This window comes from Mesoplodon mirus, assembly GCF_964341445.2.
Source record: "Mesoplodon mirus genome assembly, chromosome: 5".
In the NCBI taxonomy this organism is placed as follows: Eukaryota; Metazoa; Chordata; class Mammalia; order Artiodactyla; family Ziphiidae; genus Mesoplodon; species Mesoplodon mirus.
Genome location: NC_138980.1, coordinates 107,214,780 through 107,239,069, shown reverse-complemented (window position 1 = coordinate 107,239,069; position 24,290 = coordinate 107,214,780). Strand labels below are relative to the sequence as shown.

The 24,290-nt window shown below is 37.3% G+C and overlaps 2 protein-coding genes across 4 annotated transcripts in view; one reads left to right on the top strand and one right to left on the bottom strand.

The window, feature by feature from the left end:
- SKIC3 (SKI3 subunit of superkiller complex) overlaps positions 1-24,290 on the bottom strand; it is a 145,311-nt gene that overhangs the window by 100,337 nt on the left and 20,684 nt on the right. The gene's annotated exons all lie outside the window — the stretch shown is intronic.
- ARSK (arylsulfatase family member K) overlaps positions 1-24,290 on the top strand; it is a 43,377-nt gene that overhangs the window by 10,690 nt on the left and 8,397 nt on the right. For 2 of the 3 annotated variants that reach the window (XM_082620959.1, XM_082620961.1), the window contains exons 3-6: positions 2,139-2,298; positions 15,070-15,352; positions 18,456-18,627; positions 20,530-20,754. In XM_082620959.1, coding sequence (XP_082477085.1) covers positions 2,139-2,298; positions 15,070-15,352; positions 18,456-18,627; positions 20,530-20,754 — 840 coding nt within the window. The remainder of the gene's footprint in view (positions 1-2,138; positions 2,299-15,069; positions 15,353-18,455; positions 18,628-20,529; positions 20,755-24,290) is intronic. The other variant, XM_082620960.1, reaches the window with a different exon arrangement.

Here is a 24,290-nt window from a genome sequence, read left to right as displayed (position 1 = left end):
GTTTGGCTGCGTCTTAGTTGTGGCACGTGGTGTCTTCGTTGGAGGCGTGTGGGATCTTTCGTTGTGGCACGAGCTCTTTGTCATGGCACGCGGGCTTCTCTCTAGTTGTGGTGTGCAGGATTTTCTGTCTCTGGTTGTGGCGTGCAGGGTCCAGGGTGCATGGGCTCTATAGTTTGTGGCATGCAGGCTCTCTCATTGAGGTGCACGAGCTCAGTAGTTGTGGCACACGGGCTTAGTTGCCCTGCAGCATGTGGGATCTTAGTCCCCTGACCAGGGATCAAAACCGCATCCCCTGCATTGTAAGGCGGATTCTTTACCACAAGGGAAGCCTCAACAACTCTTAGTTTTATTGATCTTTTCTATTGTCTTTTTAGTCTCTATTTATTTCCACTCTGATCTTTGTTATTTCCTTTCTTCTACTAACTTTGGGCTTAGTTTGTTCTTCTTTTCCTAGATCCTTGAGATATAAAGTTAGGTTGTTTATTTGAGCTATTTCTTTTTTATAATGTAGGCACTTAAAGTTGTGAACTTCCCTCTTAGAACTGCTTTTTCTGCGTGCCATTTGTTTTGCTATGTTGTATTTCTATTTTTATTTGTCTCAAGATATTTTTTGACTTTTCTTTTGATTTCTTCTTTGGCCCATTGGTTGTTCAGGAGCATGTTGTTTAAACTCCATATATTTGTCAATTTTCCAGTTTTCTTCTTATAACTGATTCTAGTTTCATATCATTGTGGTCAGAAAAGATGCTTGATATGATTTCAGTCTTTTTAAATTTATGAAGACTTGTTTTGTGTCCTAACATATGATCTTCCTGGAGAATGTTCCGTGTGCACTTGAGAAGAATGTACTTTCTTTTGCTTTTGGATGGAATGTACTGAAAATCTTAATTCCATCTGTTCTAACATGTAGGTTAAGTCCAGTGTTTCCTTATTGGTTTTCTGTCTGGAAGATCTATCTGCTGTTGAAGTCCCCTAGTATTATTATATTGCTATCTATTTCTCTCTTTAGGTCTGTTAATATTTGAAAAAAAAAGATTTATTGACTAAACAATGATAGCTGTAGAAAATGAGAGAGAAGACATAGTACACCTAAGTTTTTTGTGGCTAGCCAGTATATAGATAAGAAATAGGGAAAACCCTTGAGGATTTTTAGGAAATGAGATCTGTACTTCATTTGACCAACTTGAAAAATTAACCAACAAATACTTAGTGATTATTTTTATGACTCAAGTCAGATAAGCTTTATATTTAATTCCATTTATTTACCTTAAACAACTTAACCTGTAAGCCAGGGGTCCCCAACCCCCGGGCCACAGACCGGTACCGGAATTAGGAATTGGGCTGCACAGCAGGTGAGTGGCGGATGAGCAAGCGAAGCTTCATCTGTATTTACAGCCACTCTCCATTGCTCGCATTACCACCTGAGCTGTGCCTCCTGTCAGATCAGTGGCGGCATTAGATTCTCATAGGAGTGTGAACCCTACTGTGAACTGCGCATGTGAGGGGTCTAGGTTGTGCAAGCCTTATGAGAATCTAATTCCTGATGATCTGAGGTGGAGCTCAGGCGGTGATGCTAGTGCTGGGGAGTGGCTGCAAATGCAGATTGTCATTAGCAGAGAGGTTTGACTAAACAGAGACCATAATAAATCAACTGCTTGAAGACATATCAAAACCCTATCAGTGACTGGCAAGTGAAAACAAGCTCAGGGCTCCCACTGATTCTGCATTATAGTGAGTTGTATAATTATTTCATTATATATTCCAATGTAATAAGAATAGAAATAAAGTGCACAAAAATGTAATGCACTTGAATCATCCCGAAACCATCCCCCCTCCCCAGTCTGCGGAAAAATTGTCTTCCACGAAACTGGTCCCTGGTGCCAAAAAGGTTGGGGACCGCTGCTGCAAGCCTTAGAGACTCACCTGTAAAATGGAAATAGTAATTCATTTCAGTTTTCCCCTTGATAAAATGAGGTAACAATCAAAAATGTTAGGTAAAACACTTAATGCAGATATATCTTGTTGCAGAGTACAAGCTCTAAACTAGTAGTCAGTCTCTTTTCTCTCGGTATCATTGTCTTAATCATTAAAACGAATTGTTAAGCTTTATTTACACTGATCCCATTTTTTCCCCCCAGCAATGTGGAGTGGCCTCTTCACTCACTTAACAGAATCTTGGAATAACTTTAAGGGCTTAGATCCAAATTATACAACATGGATGGATGTCATGGAGAAGCATGGCTACCGAACACAAAAATTTGGAAAACTGGACTATACTTCAGGACATCACTCCATCAGGTAAAAAATAAAATAAAAATGATTCTAACAGGCAGCCCACTGCTATAATACACACATGTATCCTTTTTGACTTCTTTTATTTCTCCACAAAGGTGAATGTAAATCTCTTAATCCCTAGATTGTGTTAATTTGGCTAAATCTTTAGCTTTCTTTAATCTTCTTAAAATATTGAAATTATATGCTAGTAATTTTGTTTTTCTTAAACATTAAAGGTCTATAAAATTGTTTAGTCCATGATTTATTTTGATGTAGTTATACAATGGCTACTTTATTATTCACTTTACAATTTGTTCTAAAGACCATAATCTTCTTGCTACTTGCTTTTTTCAGTTCTCCCAAACTTTATTCTATTGTAACTTTTTTTTTTTTAATTTTACTCAGTCCTCAAAACTTAGGCAACTAAGCGTAGGGGATAAGAGTAGAGATCTAGAATCAGATTGCCTACTTTTGAATCCTAGTTTCTCTGTTTACTACTAACTTGTAGTATAATCTTGGGAATATTATCTAAGCTAACTGAAGTTTAATTTCTTTGTTGTGAGCATTAAATGAAATAATATGTGCTAATTTCACAAAATTTCACCAGTTTCTCTTTAAAATCCTTCTACTTTTTTGGAAAGTAAGGTTAATCCAAAGTAAGATACAACTATTCATATTATCCTATTTGAAATTGTTTTCTTTCTTTGTTTTCTCAGTCAGTCCAATAATTAAAAGAATCTAAGGTTGAATGCCTTGTATTCCATATCACTATCACTCTCTGTGTGAGATGGTTAAAATATGATCTGAGTTTTATTCCTCAGTGGGATAATAATTCTTGGAGGGCACAGACCCTGTTTCTCTTTCTCACTACTTTATTCCCACTTCCAACGTAGTGCCTGTACATTGTAGGTTCACAATTAAATATTTGTTTAATGAATGAATGAATGGAATAAAAAGTTATAACTTATTATTTGATAAACATTGATATTCTATCTCACCTGGGTTAAAAGGAAAAGAGCCACTTAAACGTTGATATTTGGGAAATCAAAGATGGTTTTCAGTATAATAATTGCTGTATCATATTTTCACTTTACTTACTGTCTCACCTGAGCTTAGGAAGCTTAAATAAGCTATCAAGACTATTTGTATTAGTGCTATATGTACCCACATAGTCATCTGACTGACAGATAGGTCAAGGCTGCTGTTAATAGCATGTCTGCAAAGGTTATATGAATTACAGCAAGTTATCTTTCAGATTTTTCTGTGCAAGTTTAAAGATGGGTCTCAGAAAAAATAAAAGGTCTCTCAATATCAAATAGATGCATTCAATGTTTTTGACAGACTGACTCTCAAAACACGTTTTTATAACTTTGAGCTACCTTTACCACTGAAATTAGCCATTTTTGAACCTGTTTATATTTTCAGCCAGAATTACAAGTCCCTTTAGTTTACAACTACAATTCTCCATCTGTATTTTTTTCAACATCAAGTGATGCTTTCTTCTTTTACCAGTTTAAGGACACTAGTCCAGCTGTGTGTCCCTTCCCATATATACTATACTACACCAGACTGGGAACTGTAAGGGCTACACGCTTGTTTCTTCCTGACAACTGTTAAACAAGTGCTGGTGGTACTACTCATTAAGATGCCACTTACCGGCTTCCCTGGTGGCACAGTGGTTAAGAATCTGCCTGCCAGTGCAGGGGACATGGGTTCAAGCCCTGATCCGGGAAGATCCCACATGCTGTGGAGCAACTAAGCCCGTGAGCCACAACTACTGAGCCTGCACTCTAGAGCCCACGAGCCACAACTACTGAGCCCACGTGCCACATCTACTGAAGCCCGGGCGCTCTAGAGCCTGTGCTCCACAACCAAAGAAGCCACCTTAATAAGCCTGTGCACCACAATGAAGAGTAGCCCCCACTCGCTGCAACTAGAGAAAGCCTGCACACAGCAACAAAGACCCAACACAGCCAAAAATAATAAATAAATAAAAATAAATTTATTTTAAAAACAAATGCCACTTACTAACAACTATAAGACCAGGGCAAGTTATTTATCTACTCAGGATCCCAGTTTCATCAAATGAGCTTACTCTAGATGACTCTAAAGATTCTTCCTTTCTGAAGTTCTGTGACTTCCGTGGAGTACAGTTATGTGGTTTATAAAGTCCTGATATTCATCTACCCCCTCACATTATAGGTATTGTGCTCCTAATAGGTCTGATTAGGTTCAAATTTGCTGTATCTTCTTAGCAATTGAAAGCAAACGTGTACTTAATCCATATGGTGTTTTGATCATTTTCCCTATGGGGTAAAACTTTTGTCATCATATCTCCAATATCTCAAACAGTGGTTCTCTATCAAGGGCAACTTTGACCCCCACAAGACTTTTGACAGTGTCTGGAGACATTTTTGGTTGACACCACAGGGGGAATACTGCTGCCATCTAGACGGTAGAGGCCAGGGTTGCTGCTAAACAATCCACAATGCACAGGATAGCACCCCCTTCCCCAAACAAAGAAATATCAAGCTGAAAATGTCAATAATGCAGAGGCTGAGACACCATGATCTCAAGCTAAAAACTTTATACTCATCAGCATGGCCTTAGGACTGTCACACTGAAAGTCATTGCCGACATTTTGAATCTTAAGTTTATTCTCCCATATTCTAAGGGATCAGATCCACTTAACACTAGTATGTCAATTTTTTTAGAATCAACAAAATCAAAGAAAATGTTAATTTGGAAGTGTGTAGAATTAGGAGGTAATTGATTTTTTATAGACATTTTAAAAACTAGATTTCTAAGGTCAGGACATTAAAGAAGATAAACATTAAGTAACATTCCTTAAAATATTAAGATGATCCTTACTAAAGTTACAAAGGTAAATCATATGTATGGAACACCCATTCAGAAAATACTTATTGAGCCACATACAGTGTACCAGACTATTTTTAGATGATGGGAATACAGTAGTGATCAAAACACAAAAATCTCTAGCCTCATGGAACTTATATTCTAATGACATCAGGAGCAAATTTAAGCAAGCTGCTGTCTTATCTTTCCTAGCTAAAAGTTTAAAACCTAAAATCAAATCCCCTGTTAATTTCATCTTACTACTATTATAGTCATAAATGTTCTCAATTCATGTAGCTTAATGTTTTTCTGAAGCCCCATCACAACAGGCAATATTTAATCCTCTGAAAGAAATGAAAAATAAAAGCCTACTTCCAAAATTAGAGAATTGCTGTGGCAAACAGGCTTGAGCTTCTTGGCAAGCAGCAAAGGGCAGCAAATCATGGGCTGCTCTTTTCGGGCCTCTCACTGTTGTGGCCTCTCCCGTTGCAGAGCACAGGCTCCGGACGCGCAGGCTCAGCGGCCATGGCTCACTGGCCTAGCCGCTCCATGGCATGTGGGATCTTCCCGGACCAGGGCACGAACCCGTGTCCCCTGCATCAGCAGGCGGACTCTCAACCACTGCACCACCAGGGAAGCCCCCATGGGCTGCTCTTACCACTCTTCTTGTCCCCTTGGCCTCCAGACCAGAAGCGCGGGCTTCCTAACTAGAACCAAAGTGACCAAGAGGGAGCAACAGAACTAGAACAGCAACCGTGGAGTCCCTTTCAATTCTTCAGCCTAATGAATAAGTCTGTGTTTATCTCATCCATATCTACTATTATTTTATAATCTAAGACCATGCGTGCCTTTGGATCAGTTTTCTCCATACTAAGGAGGAGTTTATTTTATTCTTTTCCTTATAATGGAGAAAGACATCCATTCCATTGGTCATTTTAGAAGCTTTTTTAGAACCCCACACATACATACCTTATTATTTTTAATGAAATTCAGTATCTAAAACAGCTTGCATTATTCTGAGTACATTCTCAGAATGACTTCTGACAGCGAAAAAGCCTGCTGTTGTTTTTGTTTTATTTTATTATTCCAGAACCCTTGTTTTTGATGATTACCAAATTCTTGGCTGAAGCAGCCGCTGGGGCTATCTTCAGAATGCTGTCTACCATAACTCCTACATCAATTTCTTGAAACACCAGTGACAGCTCTGCGTCTACAATCTCATTACAATTCTTGGATTTTTTTCCATTCAATTACTAAAGTTTAAGGTACTATGTTTAGCTGCCCATAATGAAGTGTATCTCCTCCTCTTGCCAGTGCTAGCCATTCGTGGAAGTTTATTCAAATCTACTTTGAGAAGAGCCTAAAGATATCTAATAATGTGGAGATTTCACTTTTTAATTTAACATTAGCATTAGCCAGATGTGACCTAGCTAAAGTGACTTATGGTTTAAAAGAGGAGGTTTAAAAAAAAGTCTAGAAAAATTACAGTATAGGGAAAAATATAGTGAGTTCTGTTTAAAGGAGGAAGCAAACACATCCAGATTCTTTTTTCAAGGGGTGGGAGAAAAGGCTGTAAAGTACTATATCTTTTTTTTTTTTTAATTTTTTTTTTAAATTTTTTGCTTTATAACAAATTAAATCAGTTATACATATACATATGTTTCCATATCCCCTCCCTTTTGCGTCTCCCTCTCACCCTCCCTATCCCACCCCTCCAGGCGGTCACAAAGCACCGAGCTGATCTCCCTGTGCTATGCGGCTGCTTCCCACTAGCTATCTACCTTACGTTTGGTACTGTATATATGTCCATGCCGCTCTTTCACTTTGTCACAGCTTACCCTTCCCCCTCCCCATATCCTCAAGTCCATTCTCTAGTAGGTCTGTGTCTTTATTCCTGTCTTACCCCTATGTTCTTCATGACATTTTTTTTCTTAAATTCCATATATATGTGTTAGCATACAGTATTTGTCTTTCTCTTTCTGACTTACTTCACTCTGTATGACAGACTGTAGGTCTATCCACCTCATTACAAATAGCTCAATTTCATTTCTTTTTATGGCTGAGTAATATTCCATTGTATATATGTGCCACATCTTCTTTATCCATTCATCTGATGATGGACACTTAGGTTGTTTCCATCTCCGGGCTATTGTAAATAGGGCTGCTATGAACATTTTGGTACATGTCTCTTTTTGAATTATGGTTTTCTCAGGGTATATGCCCAGTAGTGGGATTGCTGGGTCATATGGTAGTTCTATTTGTAGTTTTTTAAGGAACCTCCATACCGTTCTCCATAGCGGCTGTACCAATTCACATTCCCACCAGCAGTGCAAGAGTGTTCCCTTTTTTCCACACCCTCTCCAGCATTTATTGTTTCTAGATTTTTTGATGATGGCCATTCTGACTGGTGTGAGATGATATCTCATTGTAGTTTTGATTTGCATTTCTCTAATGAGTAAAGATGTTGAGCATCCTTTCATGTGTTTGTTGGCAGTCTGTATATCTTCTGTGGAGAAATGTCTATTTAGGTCTTCTGCCCATTTTTGGATTGGGTTGTTTGTCTTTTTGTTATTGAGCTGCATGAGCTGCTTATAAATTTTGGAGTATCTTATCTATTCTAAGGTGCACATTTTTTTTCACAATTTAACATCTCTGAAATTGTAATGCCTCTTAAAATTGACGATCACAAAATTCTGTTATAGTCTTCTTGGCAATGTTTTTTCTTAATAGTGTATATTTTTTTAAAAAGTACATTTTACATTAATAGTATTTTAGATTTGATAAACTCTTTACTTGCAAAAAAAATCTTCAAACTGAAATTCCTGTAATGTATGTTTTAGTCTGAGATCATTTATAGCCTCATTTGACTAAAATGTTTTTTCCTCAGAATTCTCATTGTTATACCCAGTACTTTCTTTTTTGTATACGAAAGCTCCTATTAGAGTCCAGTCTTTTCAAGCTCTGAAAGTATGCCTTTGTAAGTCCAAATCCTTCCCCTGACACCTCTTACAGACTCTTAAAAGTAACCTTTTGCACTAGAGAAAATGTCAATCCTATTTTGTGATAGTATTGTAAAGTTATTTGTAGGTATCAAGCATCGGAAGAAGTGGAGGATTATGACAGCAAAACTGTCTCAGAAGATCTACACAAAGTTGCTGGATCCCCCAAAGTTTAGCACCTGTTTCTATTTTTAGTTTGACTGTTGTTTCTATGAATTGGGGGTTTTCTTTAGCAGTTTTGGATATATTTTTTTGGTAGATGCAAAGATAAAGATGCTGATCCACATAAAAGCATAAAACTATGAACTTTTTCACCTTTTTTGAATGAGAGATAGTTTTGTGCCGACTCTGTACCATACTTTTAACCAAAATGACAAGATTTCTAAGGTAGTATTACTGTTAGAAACTACCCACTAAGATCATGGGTTAGCGGGTTACACTCTACTGAGTCCTGAGCAAGAAATGAAAAACACAAAAACACCTTCGATAACTCATAGAGTCAACAAGGCTGGAGACCTAGATTCAGAAAACAGGAATGGACTAAGGCTCCAGGTCTGAGAGCACACCAAAGTTATGCTATAGAAACAGGCTGGCCAGGACACTGCTGCTGGTGGCACTGCCGCCTCAGTCATCTCCACATGATCCTATGTCTTTGTCACTCCCTCAAGATTCAGAATCCCAGGACCTAAGTATCAAATGGGCAAGCCTAGGTCACTAGCCTACTCCCCAGCTGTCTGAGGTCATAGGGAGAGGGCTTAACACTCATGCTTCAGCTTCCGCAGTGGGCGATGGCATTTCCCCTCTCATTTAAACCCACACAAAAGGGCTTCCCTGGTGGCACAGTGGTTGAGAGTCTGCCTGCCGATGCAGGGGACGTGGGTTCGTGCCCCGGTCCGGGAAGATCCCACATGCCGCGGAGCGGTTGGGCCCGTGAGCCATGGCCGCTGAACCTGCGTGTCCGGAGCCTGTGCTCCGCAACGGGAGAGGCCACAACAGTGAGAGGCCCGCGTACTGCAAAAAAAAAAAAAAAAAAAAAAAAAAAAAGTGTAAGAAGAATCTTCCCCTTATGTGATATAAAAGAAGTCAATGTGATCTAAACCATTAAAGTTATAATCATAACCAAACTATTTCATCACAATTGCTTTTTCCGCAAGGTAGCAAATGGGCCTTTATTTTTTAAAGTATAGTAGTAGAAGGAGTTTATGCCTGAGTGCATATGAGGAGGTAGTATCATTTTGGTAGCTAAGGGAGTCACCTCAAGTTCAGCCTAGCACAATGCCTTATACATGGTAGACATTCAATAACTCTTTCTTGAATTAAATCAAAAAGCCTGCCTTTACTTAAAACCAAACTGCAGCAAATACTCTGTTAAGGGCTACAGTTACTGTCACCTAGAACTCAAAGTTTTAAATATTGATGTTCCAACAGTGATGAATTCACTAGCAGGCTAGGAAATGGCTAAATGGGAGTTCATAACCTGAAGTCCATGAAACCCCTGAGTACCCCCACACACACTCATGCAAAACAAACCTTTTGTTTGAAATTTATTTACTATTATATAACTTTATAATATATAATTGCATAAATATATTTACAATAAATATATAATAAAATATAAGACACAGAATGAATAACTATTGTTATTCATTCAATTAAAACAGACTTTTTGTGAGTGATCATATATGTAAAGATAGATGACAGCCTTGTGAGTCCCTTAAAAAACAGTGTGTTTCTCAGCTTTGAGAGAAGAACATTTAATGGGAATGAATATGGATTCCATTTTCTCTTACCGAACTTATCAGGCCGATAGTGAAACTTGCAAGGGCATGATTCAGAACTGCAATTTTTCCATGCAAGAGACTTATCTGAGACACATTAGCTGTTAAAGTCCCATCGAGAACAATGATTCTTTGTGTGAAAGGGATCCATCTGCACATAACTCTTAAAGTCTGAGATAGTTGAATTATTTAGTAATCTTAGGAAGCTGAAGGTTTAAGTCGAGGCTCCTAATTCATTCTGAAAGAAAACTGTTATGTTCTCATCAATTTTAATGTATGATACTTTTTCAAATGTTATTGTCCCTATGTAAATTCACCTGGTGCTACCTGTGAGCTGATTGTCTCCAATACTGCAGCAGTGGAGTTTGGCACATTGGCACAGAAAACCCAAAAAGCAATGGCATAGATACAAATTTATGCAATAATTAGTTGCTAATATGTTAGTTTTATATGCCATTTGTATTAGGAGGAGATTTTGCTTTTAAAAAAGAATAAAATTGCTGATTGCTGGATAGTGCATTTAGCCATCACCTTGTTTTCTGGAATTGATCCAAGGTAGAATAATTCTCCTATTCATGGGCTACTGTGGAAGCTATTTTAATGATCTTCTCTAAAAACTGAGGCTTTTTTGCATAAAAATTCTTACACTGTTATGTGGAGCAGTGCATCTCAAAATGTAATATGCATGCAGATCACCTGGGCATCTTATTAAATGCCCTTTCCAATTCAGTGGGTCTGGGATGGGGCTCTAGATTCTGCATAATTAACAAGCTCGCAGATGCTGCTGATGCTGCTTGAAATAGCAAAGATATAAGGAACTGGACCTCAGAGAGAGGTAAGACAAGGTATAGCCAATTGCAAATGCCTTTATCAGAAACATGTGGTTACTTTTGTGTCCCTTTGAGAAGCCTCTCTTACATTTCTACAAAGAGGTAAAGTAAACCTTGGACCACTTAGGAGGGGCACTTAGTATATATGCACAAAATGACACATTGAAGCCTAAGTTCATAGAGAACAATTTTCTTTGAGATAGGTGTACTCCACATCCAAACTCCCACCTGAGGCTTCGTTACAGTATCCAAACTCCCACCTGAGGCTTTGTTACAGTGGTCTCCACCACTGTACACTCATGAGAGCATGAGAGTGAAAAAGGCAAAAAATGATGTCTTACTATCCTTATGACAATAGTTTTGACCTTGTGGACCTCCTGAAAGCCTCTCGGGTACCTCCCAGAGATCCCTGAGCCACACTTTGAGAAATGCTGGCATATAGGAAACTATACAGTGTATGTTTGTGTCTATTTGCAAGTAACAGGGTAAATTTATAATGAGAGGAGCCAATGAATCAAAGTATCTAAACCACAGGTAGTTTTGGTTCCTCCCCATTAATACAAGCCCTTGTTTATTGTCCTGATTGAAACTGTACTCTTAATATTTCAGACAAAGTACATAGAAATGGAATGGAAAGAAATTTATTCAAAATACCCCTGTGACCAACTAATTAGAAAGGTTATATTTGGAGGAGGTTATATAGCAAGTAATGGTGGGTAGGGGGTAGGGGGAGACAACACTGAACAGTAATACAAAGTAGGTCTAAGCACATGGTCAAAAGATAATGTTTCCTGGTGCAACAGTTTGACCTGGTTACAAAGGGATGGAGACATTGGTTGTTTAGTAGAGAGAATTAAAATTTTAAGTTATCTTTCTGTCACAGTAATTGTCATCGACTATGAGGTTGCATATTCACATTCTTTTTCCCTATTTTCCTCATTAGTGTTACTGGCCAGGAGAAATCTGGGCTGGGAAAAGGGACTTTGAGCTGAGAATTGCAGCTCCTGGAGCACCTACTGCTTATACTGCATACACTTAACAATGGCCCAGGAGGACTGGGTTGGCCCAGGGAGTAGTGACAGTAGAACAGAGAATCATCATTGATTATAACTATTAATATGTATTGAATATCTAAAAAGTGCTAAATGTTTTTATGTTATAAAGAAGTAAATTTTTATTTTACACTTAGGCACAATGCTTGAACATGGGTCAGCTAACCAAAGTATAACCCTCTTGATCAGCTAGCTTACTCAAGATTCTTGGAATAGCCAGAAAGAGTTAAAAGGGAAAATTATGAGAGGCACCTCTACCTTCAACCATAATCCTGTCTCTGCTGCCCCAGTAATGCCGAAAGCATTTGTTATACTCTACTTCACTACCAGCAGTTCTAGCAATCATGCCAAAAGCCCACACACTCAGGAATAGACAAAAGAAGATGCCACTAAGAAAGAAGGGTAAATCACATGTTATTTAGTGAGAGGGCAAAAGTGAAACTAAGTTTGAAATTAGTCATAATGGTAAGACCAGGCCAAAATTAAGTTGATTTGAGCCTTTTTATCCTTAAGGGAACCAACCTGGGCTAAAAGAATCTCAGAAACAAAGAATTAAAAAAAAAAGAAAGAGGGCTCCCCTGGTGGCGCAGTGGTTGAGAGTCCGCCTGCCGATGCAGGGGACGCGGGTTCGTGCCCCGGTCCAGGAGGATCCCACATGCCGCGGAGCGGCTGGGCGCGTGAGCCATGGCCGCTGAGCCCGTGCCTCCGGAGCCTGTGCTCCGCAATGGGAGGGGCCACGACAGTGAGAGGCCCGCGTACCGCAAAAAAAAAAGAAAGAAAGGAAAGGGGCATAACCTTGCCAGAAAGATTAAATGAAATCACACTTACTCATTGCTGTGGCAAAAGATGGTAATCTGGGTTCAATATAGCCATCTTTCAAGGCAAGATCTTTACTTGAGATGTTCTAGACTCACTCATGACTGCATTGTAAGGTCAACTGAGTAGTTTGGTTAGCACAGTCAGAACAATAGTCTATACCTGAGTTAATCCAAAGCCTGGTAAAGGCTCTGATCACCAATTAGGGTTTCTGCGCCCAATTCCATTGTGTGGGGTGGTTTCCACACACTACCAACTCTCTGGACACCAAGTGGATGTCCTACAATTCAACTGAACTCCACAGGTTAAGGGCTCAGTCCTACAAGACTGCCCTCACTCCCCCACTTCAGACGCAAATCACAAGTCCAGGTTGTCACCTATGATTCTGACTGACCAGCTATAAAATCAGAGGGTCCCATGACCTCTTCCTTGGGTTCAATTAATTTGCTAGAGTGGCTCACAGAACTCAGTGAAACATTTCACTTACTAGACTACCAGTTTATTATAAAAGGCTATAACTCAGGAACAGCCAAATGGAAGAGATGCATGGGGAAAGGGCATGATGCTTCCATACCCTCACCTAAGGTGGTGCCACACTCCCACCCCTCCCCAGTCCGCTCCTTTTCTGGGTTTTATAGAGGCTTCATTACGCAGGCATGATTGGTTAAATCATTGACCACTGGTGATTGAACTCAATTTCCATTCCCTCTCCAGCCGCCTCCTTCCCAGGAGATCAGTGGGGTGGGACTAAAAGTTTCAGCCCTCTAATCTCTCCTTTGGTTCTGGCAACCAGCCCAAAAGTAACCTCATTAACATAACAAGACACCTTTGTGTCTTTCACTTAGAAAATCTGAGAATTTTAGGAACTCTGGACCAGAATCAGGAAAGAAGACCAAATGTATATTTTTTATTATAAATCACAATATCACAGCGGACAACTAGTTAGGTTGTATTACAAGCTTTCTTGTAATTTTCTTGCTTCCTGCAATAATTTCTCAGCCATATTTTCCCACGTAACACTTCTTTGTTGAAAAGAAAGCACTTTGGTTCCTAAACATCCTGTGTGAATCTCAGTAACCTATTTCTGCTTATCACAAAATCCTAGAGCTCTACGGCAAGTACTGCTGGTGTGATAAACCCCTAGCCTCTCACTCCTCTGCAGTAGCTCCGATAATAGCCACATGTAGTTCTCTCATTCAGCAGTGACTTAAGCAAAATTTACATTGTTTGGTAGTATGATAGATTTTACAAAACTTAACGATTTTAGGATTTTCTATTTGCTAGATAGAATTAATTAAAATCTGTTAGATGCAATTCTGCTGAGATTCTAGTTTTCATTGTTTTTATCAAAATATATTGAATATCTACTATGAAAAATTATATTTTTATTATGGTTGCTTAAATTTATTTACCTGTCTTCAAAAGGCAGATAAAAGTTCTACTTAGTTCATCTATAAGCCATTAGTCATTTTGTGTGGTTTGAAATTTCCCTTATATGGAGTATTATGTTTTAATATAAAATAGTCTTTATTTTCACGTGGGTATCTGAATTTTTTAAGCTCTTTTCTTAATTGATAGGGCACTTCAGAGATGTTTGCCTCAACCAAAACACAAAAACAGGCTTCTTAGAAGTGTCCAAGAGTTCTTCCTAAACAATTATGCCAACTAAAAATACTTACACAATATGGGGATATATGTATATGTATAGCTGATTCACTTTGTTATACATCAGAAACTAACACAACATTGTAAAGCAATTATACTCCAATAAAGATGTTAAAAAAATACATACATTCATTGAGGAAAAAGTAGTGGTACTACTACATACTTATGAAGCAGTTAGATAAAATATTTAGAGAAATTTAATTGATCAAATCATTTAGCTTTTAAATTACCAGCTAAAGAAAATACATCTAGAAATTTGCATCACCATTAGCTTAGCTTAAATCATAGTCAAAATTGTTCTTATAATGAGAAAAGATATAGCTGGAAACAATGTAAAACCTGAGACTTCAGAAACACATAAGGTACACATGGGAGGTAAGATTTTTCTAAATATAAAGACAGTGATAGGAGGAAATTATTGTAGCTTTGGTTAGAAATACTATCTCTCTTATTCTGACAGAAAAAAAAGACAAAATGCTAAAAAAATTCAGAAGAAATACTAGGAATTTGAAATATTTATTTTACTAAATATTTTATTACGAGAAAAAAGTAACCTTTGTAAATAATCTGTCTTAGTTTTAAAGAACACATAGGTGAATATTTGATTCTTGTTATTTTTTTTCTTCGTTTTTGAATTTGCAATGCTCAGTACCTTAATGAGATCTAGTATAGTCAGTCTGAACATTTACATGACTGAGTCTAAAAATTGTTTTCCATATTGCTCTCTTTTATTTATGCTTAGTCAGTTTTTAAAATTTTTAAAATACCTTACAGTATACCTGTCTTTTTGCCCCCTCAGCAATCGTGTGGAAGCCTGGACAAGAGATGTTGCTTTCTTACTCAGACAAGAAGGCCGGCCTATGGTTTACCTTGTCCCTAAAAAGACTAAAGTAAGAGTGATGGAAGGGGACTGGAAGAATACAGATAGAGCAGTAAATTGGTTAAGAAAGGAAGCAATTAATTACACTCAACCATTTGTTCTGTACTTGGGATTAAATTTGCCACACCCATATCCTTCACCATCTTCAGGAGAAAATTTTGGATCTTCAACATTTCACACATCTCTTTATTGGCTTAAAAAAGTAGGTATACTGTGTGGGCTCAGAAGTAAAAGCTAACATTTTATCTGTATATTATTGGTGTTTGCTCACTGTTTCTTTTATTATCATTTTTAAAGAAAAAATTGAAAATTGCATAGTCACATTAAACTTGACCAATAACTGGTTGACAGAAACTAAAGGGACCATTTTACAAAAATATAATGTGTTAAAACTCAGAACCTACTTCTAAGTTGAATACATTTGCATATAATATGTCTATTTAAAAAAAAACTAAACTAAAAGATATTCTCTTAGGAGTCCGGGCAGTCCTCACTTTGCATGCTTCAGGAGCGTAAAAATGACTGTGCAAGCTGAAACTGTATAAAGAGATCTTAATAATCAATTGGGAAAATGACCGTTTTTCTAGAACTCTAAAAACATTTGTCAAAACATTAAAAACTCTTCTTTGGGGTTATAAATGTATAGGGAAATGACAAAACAGTAAAACTAATGTTTATTTAATGCACTGTAATTCAAAACACTAGAAACATTAAGAATTAAAGTGTTTTGATTTTTTTGTAAAAAAAAAAGAATCAAGAATAGTTTGAACAGTGCTTGCCTTCTCATTGTGTAACTTGAGATACAGAGCAAGCATCTTCTCTATGTCTCAAGAAATTGTCATATTCCTTTCTAAATTTGGACCACCTTCCAACATTTTACCCTTTGCACTTTCAATGTCATAATATATTTCTGAGAGTTCCTATAATGTGAAGATTTTTGCTAGTGTCACTTCCTCTAGGACATGTTCATCCTTTTCTTCATAACGAACTTCCTCACTTATATCAATGTTTTCACTAAGTTCCTCTGGCTGTATATCTTGAATGTATCAAATGGTAGCAGTGTCAGCATTCGCAGGTCAGCTGTTTCTTCTATAACCAGTTAACATTTGATTCAGGGACTTTCCTGGCGGTCCAGTGGTCAAGACTTTGCATTCCAATGCAGGGCGTGCGGGTTTGATCCCTGGTCAGGGAGCTAAGATCCCACATGCCAAAAAACCAAAACATAAAACAGAAGCAATATAATAACAAATTCAATAAAGACTTTTAAAATGGTCCCCATCAAAAAATCCTTTAAAAATTTTTTGATTCAAATTTTACTTCCAGTGTTATAGCTTTTTATTTCTTAACTGAATGTTCACCTTTGTTGATCAATTTCCTCTTTTGAGTATCCATTTTTATATCACATGGATTTATCACTGGGAGACAAGGAGGCAGCACACCTACACACTTTGCAGTCTGTTTATGTACTAAATAAAAGATGTGCAGTGATCAAACACAGACAGACTTTGAAAGAAATGACAATCACTGACTGTGATACACATATGTAATCTACATAGTGATGTAGAGACTAAAGAACTAGCAGCATATGAATGTGAAAGTTTGTACTTTATGCAATAACTCGCAGTTAATATACCTGGGTAATGACGACAAATTTATATGATAAAAGAGCAGTCAGGGTCAGGCATACAAACTGGAGTCAAGCAGCCATTGAGGATATGGTTTCAGACACTTCTCTGCACCACTGAAAACTTGAACTTTCTTTGAACTGTACCAGGCCCAGGGACACCACCAGCTGTATTCAGAACAAAACCTGCCAGCTGCAGCCTTACGGTCTCAAGGTCTCCCCTTGTAACTATGCAAACATTTCAGACCCCAAACAACCTAAGCACCCTTACTTCTCATCAACTCCAATTATAATTCTTGATAAATAACTCATGTAACTAACTGTGGCCTTGCAGCTTTTTGCCTTTATAAGCCTCTCCCATTGAATAGTCCAATGGAACATTGCAAAGTGCTTCTTGAATCCATGTCTCTTGGGCTTCAGTCCTAACAAACCCCATATAAACATATTTTTATTTCAAGCAGGTCTCCATTTCTGAAATTTTGGTTAACAGTAATTAAAATCTGAACCCTGTTGTTGGGGAACTGGTGCTCTTTAACTAAGCTGTGGTAACGGATATCCGTGCATACCTGAACCATGTAAAGCGAGGACTGCCTGTGTTTTGAAATGTGTCACCTTAAATCAAATTTAAGTTACTTTAAAACCTCTATCCAGAAACACTAGATAGGTAGTGCACCCTATTTTAAAGGAAACAATGTCGAAGTTTTAGATACTTCATGTCTTCTTGAAAAGTTCCTTATTTACAAAACAGAAGTAGAGTTGCAGATATAGAAAACAAACTTATGGCTACCAGGGGGTAAGTGGGGGAGGGATAAATTGGGAGATGGGGATTGACATATACACACTACTGTACATAAAATAGATAACTAATAAGGACCTACTGTATAGCATAGGGAACTCTACTCAATACTCTGTAATGGCCTATATGGAAAAAGAATCTAAAAAAAGAGTGTATATATGTATAACTGATTCACTTTGCTGTACAGCAGAAACTAACAACATTGTAAATCAACTATATTCCAATAAAAATTTTAAAATATATTAAATTAAATTAAATTAAAAGTTCCAACTGGCTCTATCTTAAAAAAACTTGTCAGGAGTCAGTACTAGCCTAATGAAATGAGTCAAATAATTTAAGTAGATATTTGAATTTATTAAAGCTACATGACTAGAAGATATGTATGACGTAAGTCTAGTCTTAATGGTTTTCACCAAAACTGTAAGCATTTATATGTATTAAAAAGTTGTATTTTTTCTTAACAAACATTTGGCTATCTCACTAGATACTGGCATTTTTACTAGTGAACTACTGGGAAAAAGGAGTCTAGATTCTTAGGTTACTGATTCTGAAGTTCTGAATTGATCACACAACTATATTAAAGTGCTTAGACACTTATGGATTAGAATACTGTCTAACATAGCTCATGCTTTTCATTGACATATATAATCTTTAAAATAATTCCACAACTGTCTTACTATATATGCAGATATTGATATATACCTTTTGTTGTTACTGGGAATACTAACAATCTGTTCCTAATTTGTGTATTTGATTTACTATTTTCTTTACATAATTCACAACCATGCTTTTCTACTAACCTAAGTAATTAAACTTTGTCTAGTTTACCATATGTTCTTGTTGGAAGGGAGGAATATTACAACTTTGTTTTTCTCCCCTTTTTAGGTGTCCTATGATGCCATCAAAATCCCAAAGTGGTCACCTCTGTCAGAAATGCACCCTATAGATTATTACTCTTCTTATACCAAAAACTGCACTGGGAAGTTTACAGAAAAAGAAATAAAGGATATTAGAGCATTTTATTACGCTATGTGTGCTGAGACAGATGCTATGCTTGGTAAGTGGTATAATTAAAAAGCAATCACATGAGGAAAAATTATAATATTTTCCCAACAAACTATGATTATGCTGGTTGGTGACTTGTATGAACATCCTCAGAAAATTTATTGCAACAGTTGCTGAGATACTTCAGACTTAGAATTATAAGATTCCTGACACATATAAAAATTGGATAATTTGCATTATTAATAGTAGAATAAAAGTCTTTTCTATCTTAATTATTCATAAATTAACAGATACTTAGATTTGTTCATATATATATATATTTTAAAAAAGGTCATAGAAAACTATTATCTGTTGGAAACAAAATGTTTTGCTGGATTTAATCAGGAATCAGTATTCAGCCAAACACAGTTAATTATAAGGCATCTTGGGTTCTAGGAGATGAAACAGATGAGATGTAGAACCTTGTGACTTCTCCCAGACATGTAATAAGTGTAAAACAAATCCATTCTCCGTAGGCCGTTTAGAGCAAGGCTTAACTAAAGCTGAAATCAGTTTCCCCATGTACATTGATCCAGAATTATATTGAATTAAGGAGTTAGGATTGTGAAAGGTAAAGGTCTAGGGGGTAGCTGAAGGTGCTGAACTTGCTCAAGAATTAGACAATGGGAAGCTGTGGGAAAGTTTTAAGCTGGGGTGTGACATGATCAGATATTTTAGAAAGATAGCACCAGAGTGGTACAAGGGATATTATGAAGGGGAAAGAGGAGTGGAGGCAAGAAAACTAATTAGGAAGCAATTACAGTTGTCCAGCTGAAAGACCCTGATGCCCTGACGGTCTGAACTCCGTAAATAACTCCTGAGCTGTGGGTCTCAAATCTGACTGGACCTCAGAATCACCTGTGGGTTTTGTGGGGTTTTTGTTTTGTTTTTTTAATAATACAGACTCCTGTAGGCCAGATTCAGAAACTGCCAAAGTAGAGATGATGCTTCTCTCTGGACTATGCCTTACTGTGTTCTCTTAATTGCAATGAGGAGGAAGTTTCATGTCACTTAGAGAGAGGGAGTGGTCAGAGAAATTTTACTGCCCAAGAATATGCCAAATCACATTCATATACCATCTGTACTGCTTCCAGCTCTTTCTCAAAGGTTGGATTTCCATAACACTCAGCCAACTTCATGGGCATGATCTGGTGACTGGAAATTTGAGAGAAAGGGTAGCAGGAGGAGGGGTTCTGACCCCTTTTATCACCTCCCGCTGGGTAGGAATTGTGGGTCGATGGTGATAGCAGTCCTTTCATGAGACATGCACAGTGCTGACATCCAGGCTTGTCTTTCCTTTCTCAGTTGAGTCACTGCGGGTAATGTTTTCCCCCACTGTCTGATAGAAACATAGAAAGCAAGCCAGCATGATCTCCAAATAAAGAAACTTATCCTATGGGTATTGTATTTTCTCTTTCCTCTCTCTAGTCCATCCACTGAGAAGCAGGCACATGAACTCTGGCATAAGTTACTTAAGAACAGTAGATAGGGCTTCCCTGGTGGCTCGGTGGTTAAGAATCCGCCTGCCAATGCAGGGGACGCGGTTCGAGCCCTGATCCAGGAAGATCCCACATGCCGTGGGGCAACTAAGCCCGGGCGCCACAACTACTGAGCCTGCGCACCTAGAGCCCGTGCTCCGCAAGAAGAGAAGCCTCCACAATAAGAAGCCCGCGCACCGCAACAGAGTAGCCCCCTCTTGCCGCAACTAGAGAAAGCCCACGCACAGCAACAAAGACCCAACGCAGCCTAAATAAATACATAAATTTATTTAAAAAAAAAAGAACAGTAGATAACAGTCAGATGTTAAGAAGCATCCTGACAAACTCTTAAGAGGGTAGAGTTGTTACGAACTTATTGTGATAGAATAAAACATGAGCTAAAAGCTAATTAAGATTTACCTTGATTTATATTACAGGTGAAATTATTTTGGCTCTTCACCAGTTAGATCTTCTTCAGAAAACTATTGTCATATACACCTCAGACCACGGAGAGCTGGCCATGGAACATCGTCAGTTTTATAAAATGAGTATGTATGAAGCTAGCGCCCATGTCCCACTCTTGATCATGGGACCGGGAATTAAGACCAACCTACAAGTATCAAATGTGGTTTCTCTTGTGGATGTTTACCCTACTATGCTTGGTAAGTAATGCAATTCTGTAAATATTTATTTGTAATAATGCTGGAAAATGAATAAGCAAAATAGTCAGAGGCCCTGCTGACTTGTTCATAAACCTTGACCAGCTCATTTAACTGTGAGTCAAATCTATATCTGAAAAATGAGGATAATATTTCTCAGGTTCCTTTGGACTTCACTTACTCTAGTCATTTTTCCTTCAAAAGATTCACAACTAGCATATGACAATAAAGTAAGCCACATATGATATTCAGGTCTATAACTTTATAGATATGATTTGTGTATCACTTGATTCTCTACCACCACCTACCTAAAATGTAAGCATTTCCCTTCTGGATTATTCCATCCACTTTGAAACTACTAATTTTTTTACAATGTTACAAATGTCCCTTAATGTTGATGCTATGAACATATTTCTCCCCAGAATATTTAGATTGTTCTGTAGTATTTATTTTACTAGCTTCTAATGTCTATTAGCATAACCATAGGTCTAGAACAGCAACATCTGGATATGGGTAGTTAGCAGTTTTTGTTAAAGATACAAGAATAAAGCCATCGTAAATTCAGAAGTTATACAGAACTGTTTCTATCTAATTTAGGTGCTTTAAATTCAGTAACATTTAAATTCAGTAACATCTAAATACTCTGTTTTAAGGCACCATAAATTGCAAAAAGTACCATCAATTTATAAATAGATTTTGGTGAAAGAAAAAGCGAACACAGCATGACATGTGTTTAATATGTATATTTCAAAATGCGAGACAAACATGAATCTGGAAATTAAAGAAATAAGAAAGTTCTTTTTATCTCCTTTTTTCTGCTACAAAGTCTTTCCCTTCATTTGACTAAAGACTATTACAGGGTCTTAAATTTCTTTACAGTTAATTTAAATCAGTGCCTGGAATTCCCCGGCGGTCCAGTGGTTAGGACTCCGAGCTCTCACTGCCGAGGACCTAGGTTCAGTCCCTGGTTGGGGAACCAAGATCCCACAAGCTGCACGGCCAAAAAAAAAAATCAGTGCCCTCCTTCTGTCTTTTATTTCACATCTCTTGTATATTTGAGCACACTTCTTTGTTGTTCTTTTGCCTGATGTATATTTTTAATCTCTTCAGTTTCTTACTCATCACTTGCTGGTTCCCCTTTGTCCCAAAGCAATTATCACGCAGTCATGTCTCTGCCACTTTCTGGCTCTATCAATTTCCAGGCAATCCCTATTACTTTTCCTCATTTCTGGGTTTTTTTTTTCTTTTTTTTTTTAAACTTTTTATTTTACATTGGAGTATAGTTGATTAACAATGTTGTGTTAGTTTCCAGTGTACAACAAAGTGATTCAGTTATACATATACATGTATCTATTCTTTTTCAAATTCTTTTCCCATTTAGGTTATTATAGAATACTGAGCAGAGTTCCCTGTGCTATATAGTAAGTCCTTGTTCGTTATCCATTTTAAATATAGCAGTGTATACGTGTTGATCCCAAACTCCCTAACTATCCCTCCCCTCACCTCATTTCTGTTTTTATAAGGAATGTATGTGCAATTGTGTATATTTTAAGTGTCTCTCTTATTATCATCTTTGTAGCTTTATCAGCATATGCTTCTTTTACATTGGCATTTCTTTACAGTTTCCTCCCTTAGTTTTTCCTCATATAGAACTTCCCCTACCCCATTTCCAAATTTGCGTAACGTTTTATCCTTGTTCTGCTTTCTTGAGGTACACTGATCAGAACTGCAAAAGATTATTAAAGGTTGAGATGATCTCAGTTTTCCCTCAATATATTTCATAGTGATATTTGGCATTTCGTTTGTCTTTTTGACTCTAGCAGCTATATAGTCCAGTATCTGTCTGCAGTGAGTTCTAGTCTATTCCTAGTCATTCTGTCACTTTATATGTTAGTTGATTAACATGCACTGTTTAAATCATTTTTCTTTGAATATTGTTTTTTGTTTGTTTGTTTGTTTGTTTGTTTTTTTGCAGTACGCGGGCCTCTCACTGTTGTGGCCTCTCCCGTTGCGGAGCACAGGCTCCGGACGCGCAGGCTCAGCAGCCATGGCTCACGGGCCCAGCCGCTCTGCGGCATGTGGGATCTTCCCGGACCAGGGCACGAACCCGCGTCCCCTGCATCAGCAGGCGGACTCTCAACCACTGCGCCACCAGGGAAGCCCTGAATATTGTTTTATATTTGCCTATAATGCAAATTTTCTTCTCTACAGTCTTGATACACCATTATCATTACTTGCCACTTCATACATCATAAAAGTTAAAAGTCATCTGCAAACTGGAAGATTTCACAATGTATATATCTTAACCGATTATATAAGAAAATACTAAATAATGTTGTTTGGAATGAGGGAATTTTCATTTATCCACACAGAGTGACAACCTGCCTGTCCCTGCCTAGTTTATGTTACTTGACAATTAGCACTTCTTTAGCCAAACAAAGCATTCCCAGAAACCCCTTTGCATTCCTTCCCCACTCTTCTGGAAATTATGTTGATTCTCTGAAATTGTAGATTTTTTTTTCCTATAATTTGTCAATTATTACAATTTTTAAAAACTCATAGTTCTACATAGATTTTTTTGTTTTGTTTTTATCTTTAACTTGTGTTTGGTAATAGAGTCCTTCTGAGTCACATTTCCCAGCAGAACATGTTTTATTAACAGCATTTTGATCATGTGTTGATTAGACTTGCCCAACTAAAGTAAGTAAAGCCAAAAATCAGTGTCTCTCCAGTTCTAAACTGGAAATTAACATTTCAAAGCTTAATGTGTTTCATAACGAACATTTTTATTATGACAAGGGAAAAGTTACATTTATATGATTGGTGGAGGAGAGTAAAGAGAATATCTATGCATGGATCTTTATATAAAACACTGAAACATCCTATTAACCAGATGTTAACCAGAGATAAGGTAGAAAGAGAATGATGCAAGGGGGATTCAACAAGAACCTTATGCTGGAGCCAGGAAACAGCATTGTTACATTATTTATCTAAAATTAACCTTTTACAAGTGATAAAGGGTTAATATTAATAGAACTCTCACAAATCTATAAGAGAAAGAGACATACCCTATTAACAAATTGACCAAAATATATAAATAAGCAATTCACAACAGAAGACACACAAATGGCCAAGATATTTTCAGAGCTTCAAACTCAGTAGTCAGAAAAATATTAAAATAAGAAGATACCATTTTTCTTTCACACACAGAGTTTGCAAAGATTTTTAAACAGCAGAAAAGGTTATATTGGAAATAGGCCTTCTCATATTCTGCTGCTGGGAGTATAAACTGGCACAGATTTCCTGGAGGCAAATGTGGCATTACATTCCAAATTACTTAGAAATATGCATACATTTTGACCTAGAAAATTCCAATTTTAGAAATTAACCTATAGATATACAAAAAGATTTATCTCCATGGATATTATTGTATTATGATGTTATATTAAAGAATTAGAAACAGTATGAATATCTAGTAGTAATGAACTGGGTAAAAATTAGTCAATTTTCTTTTAAAAAGTGAAATGATACATGGAAAT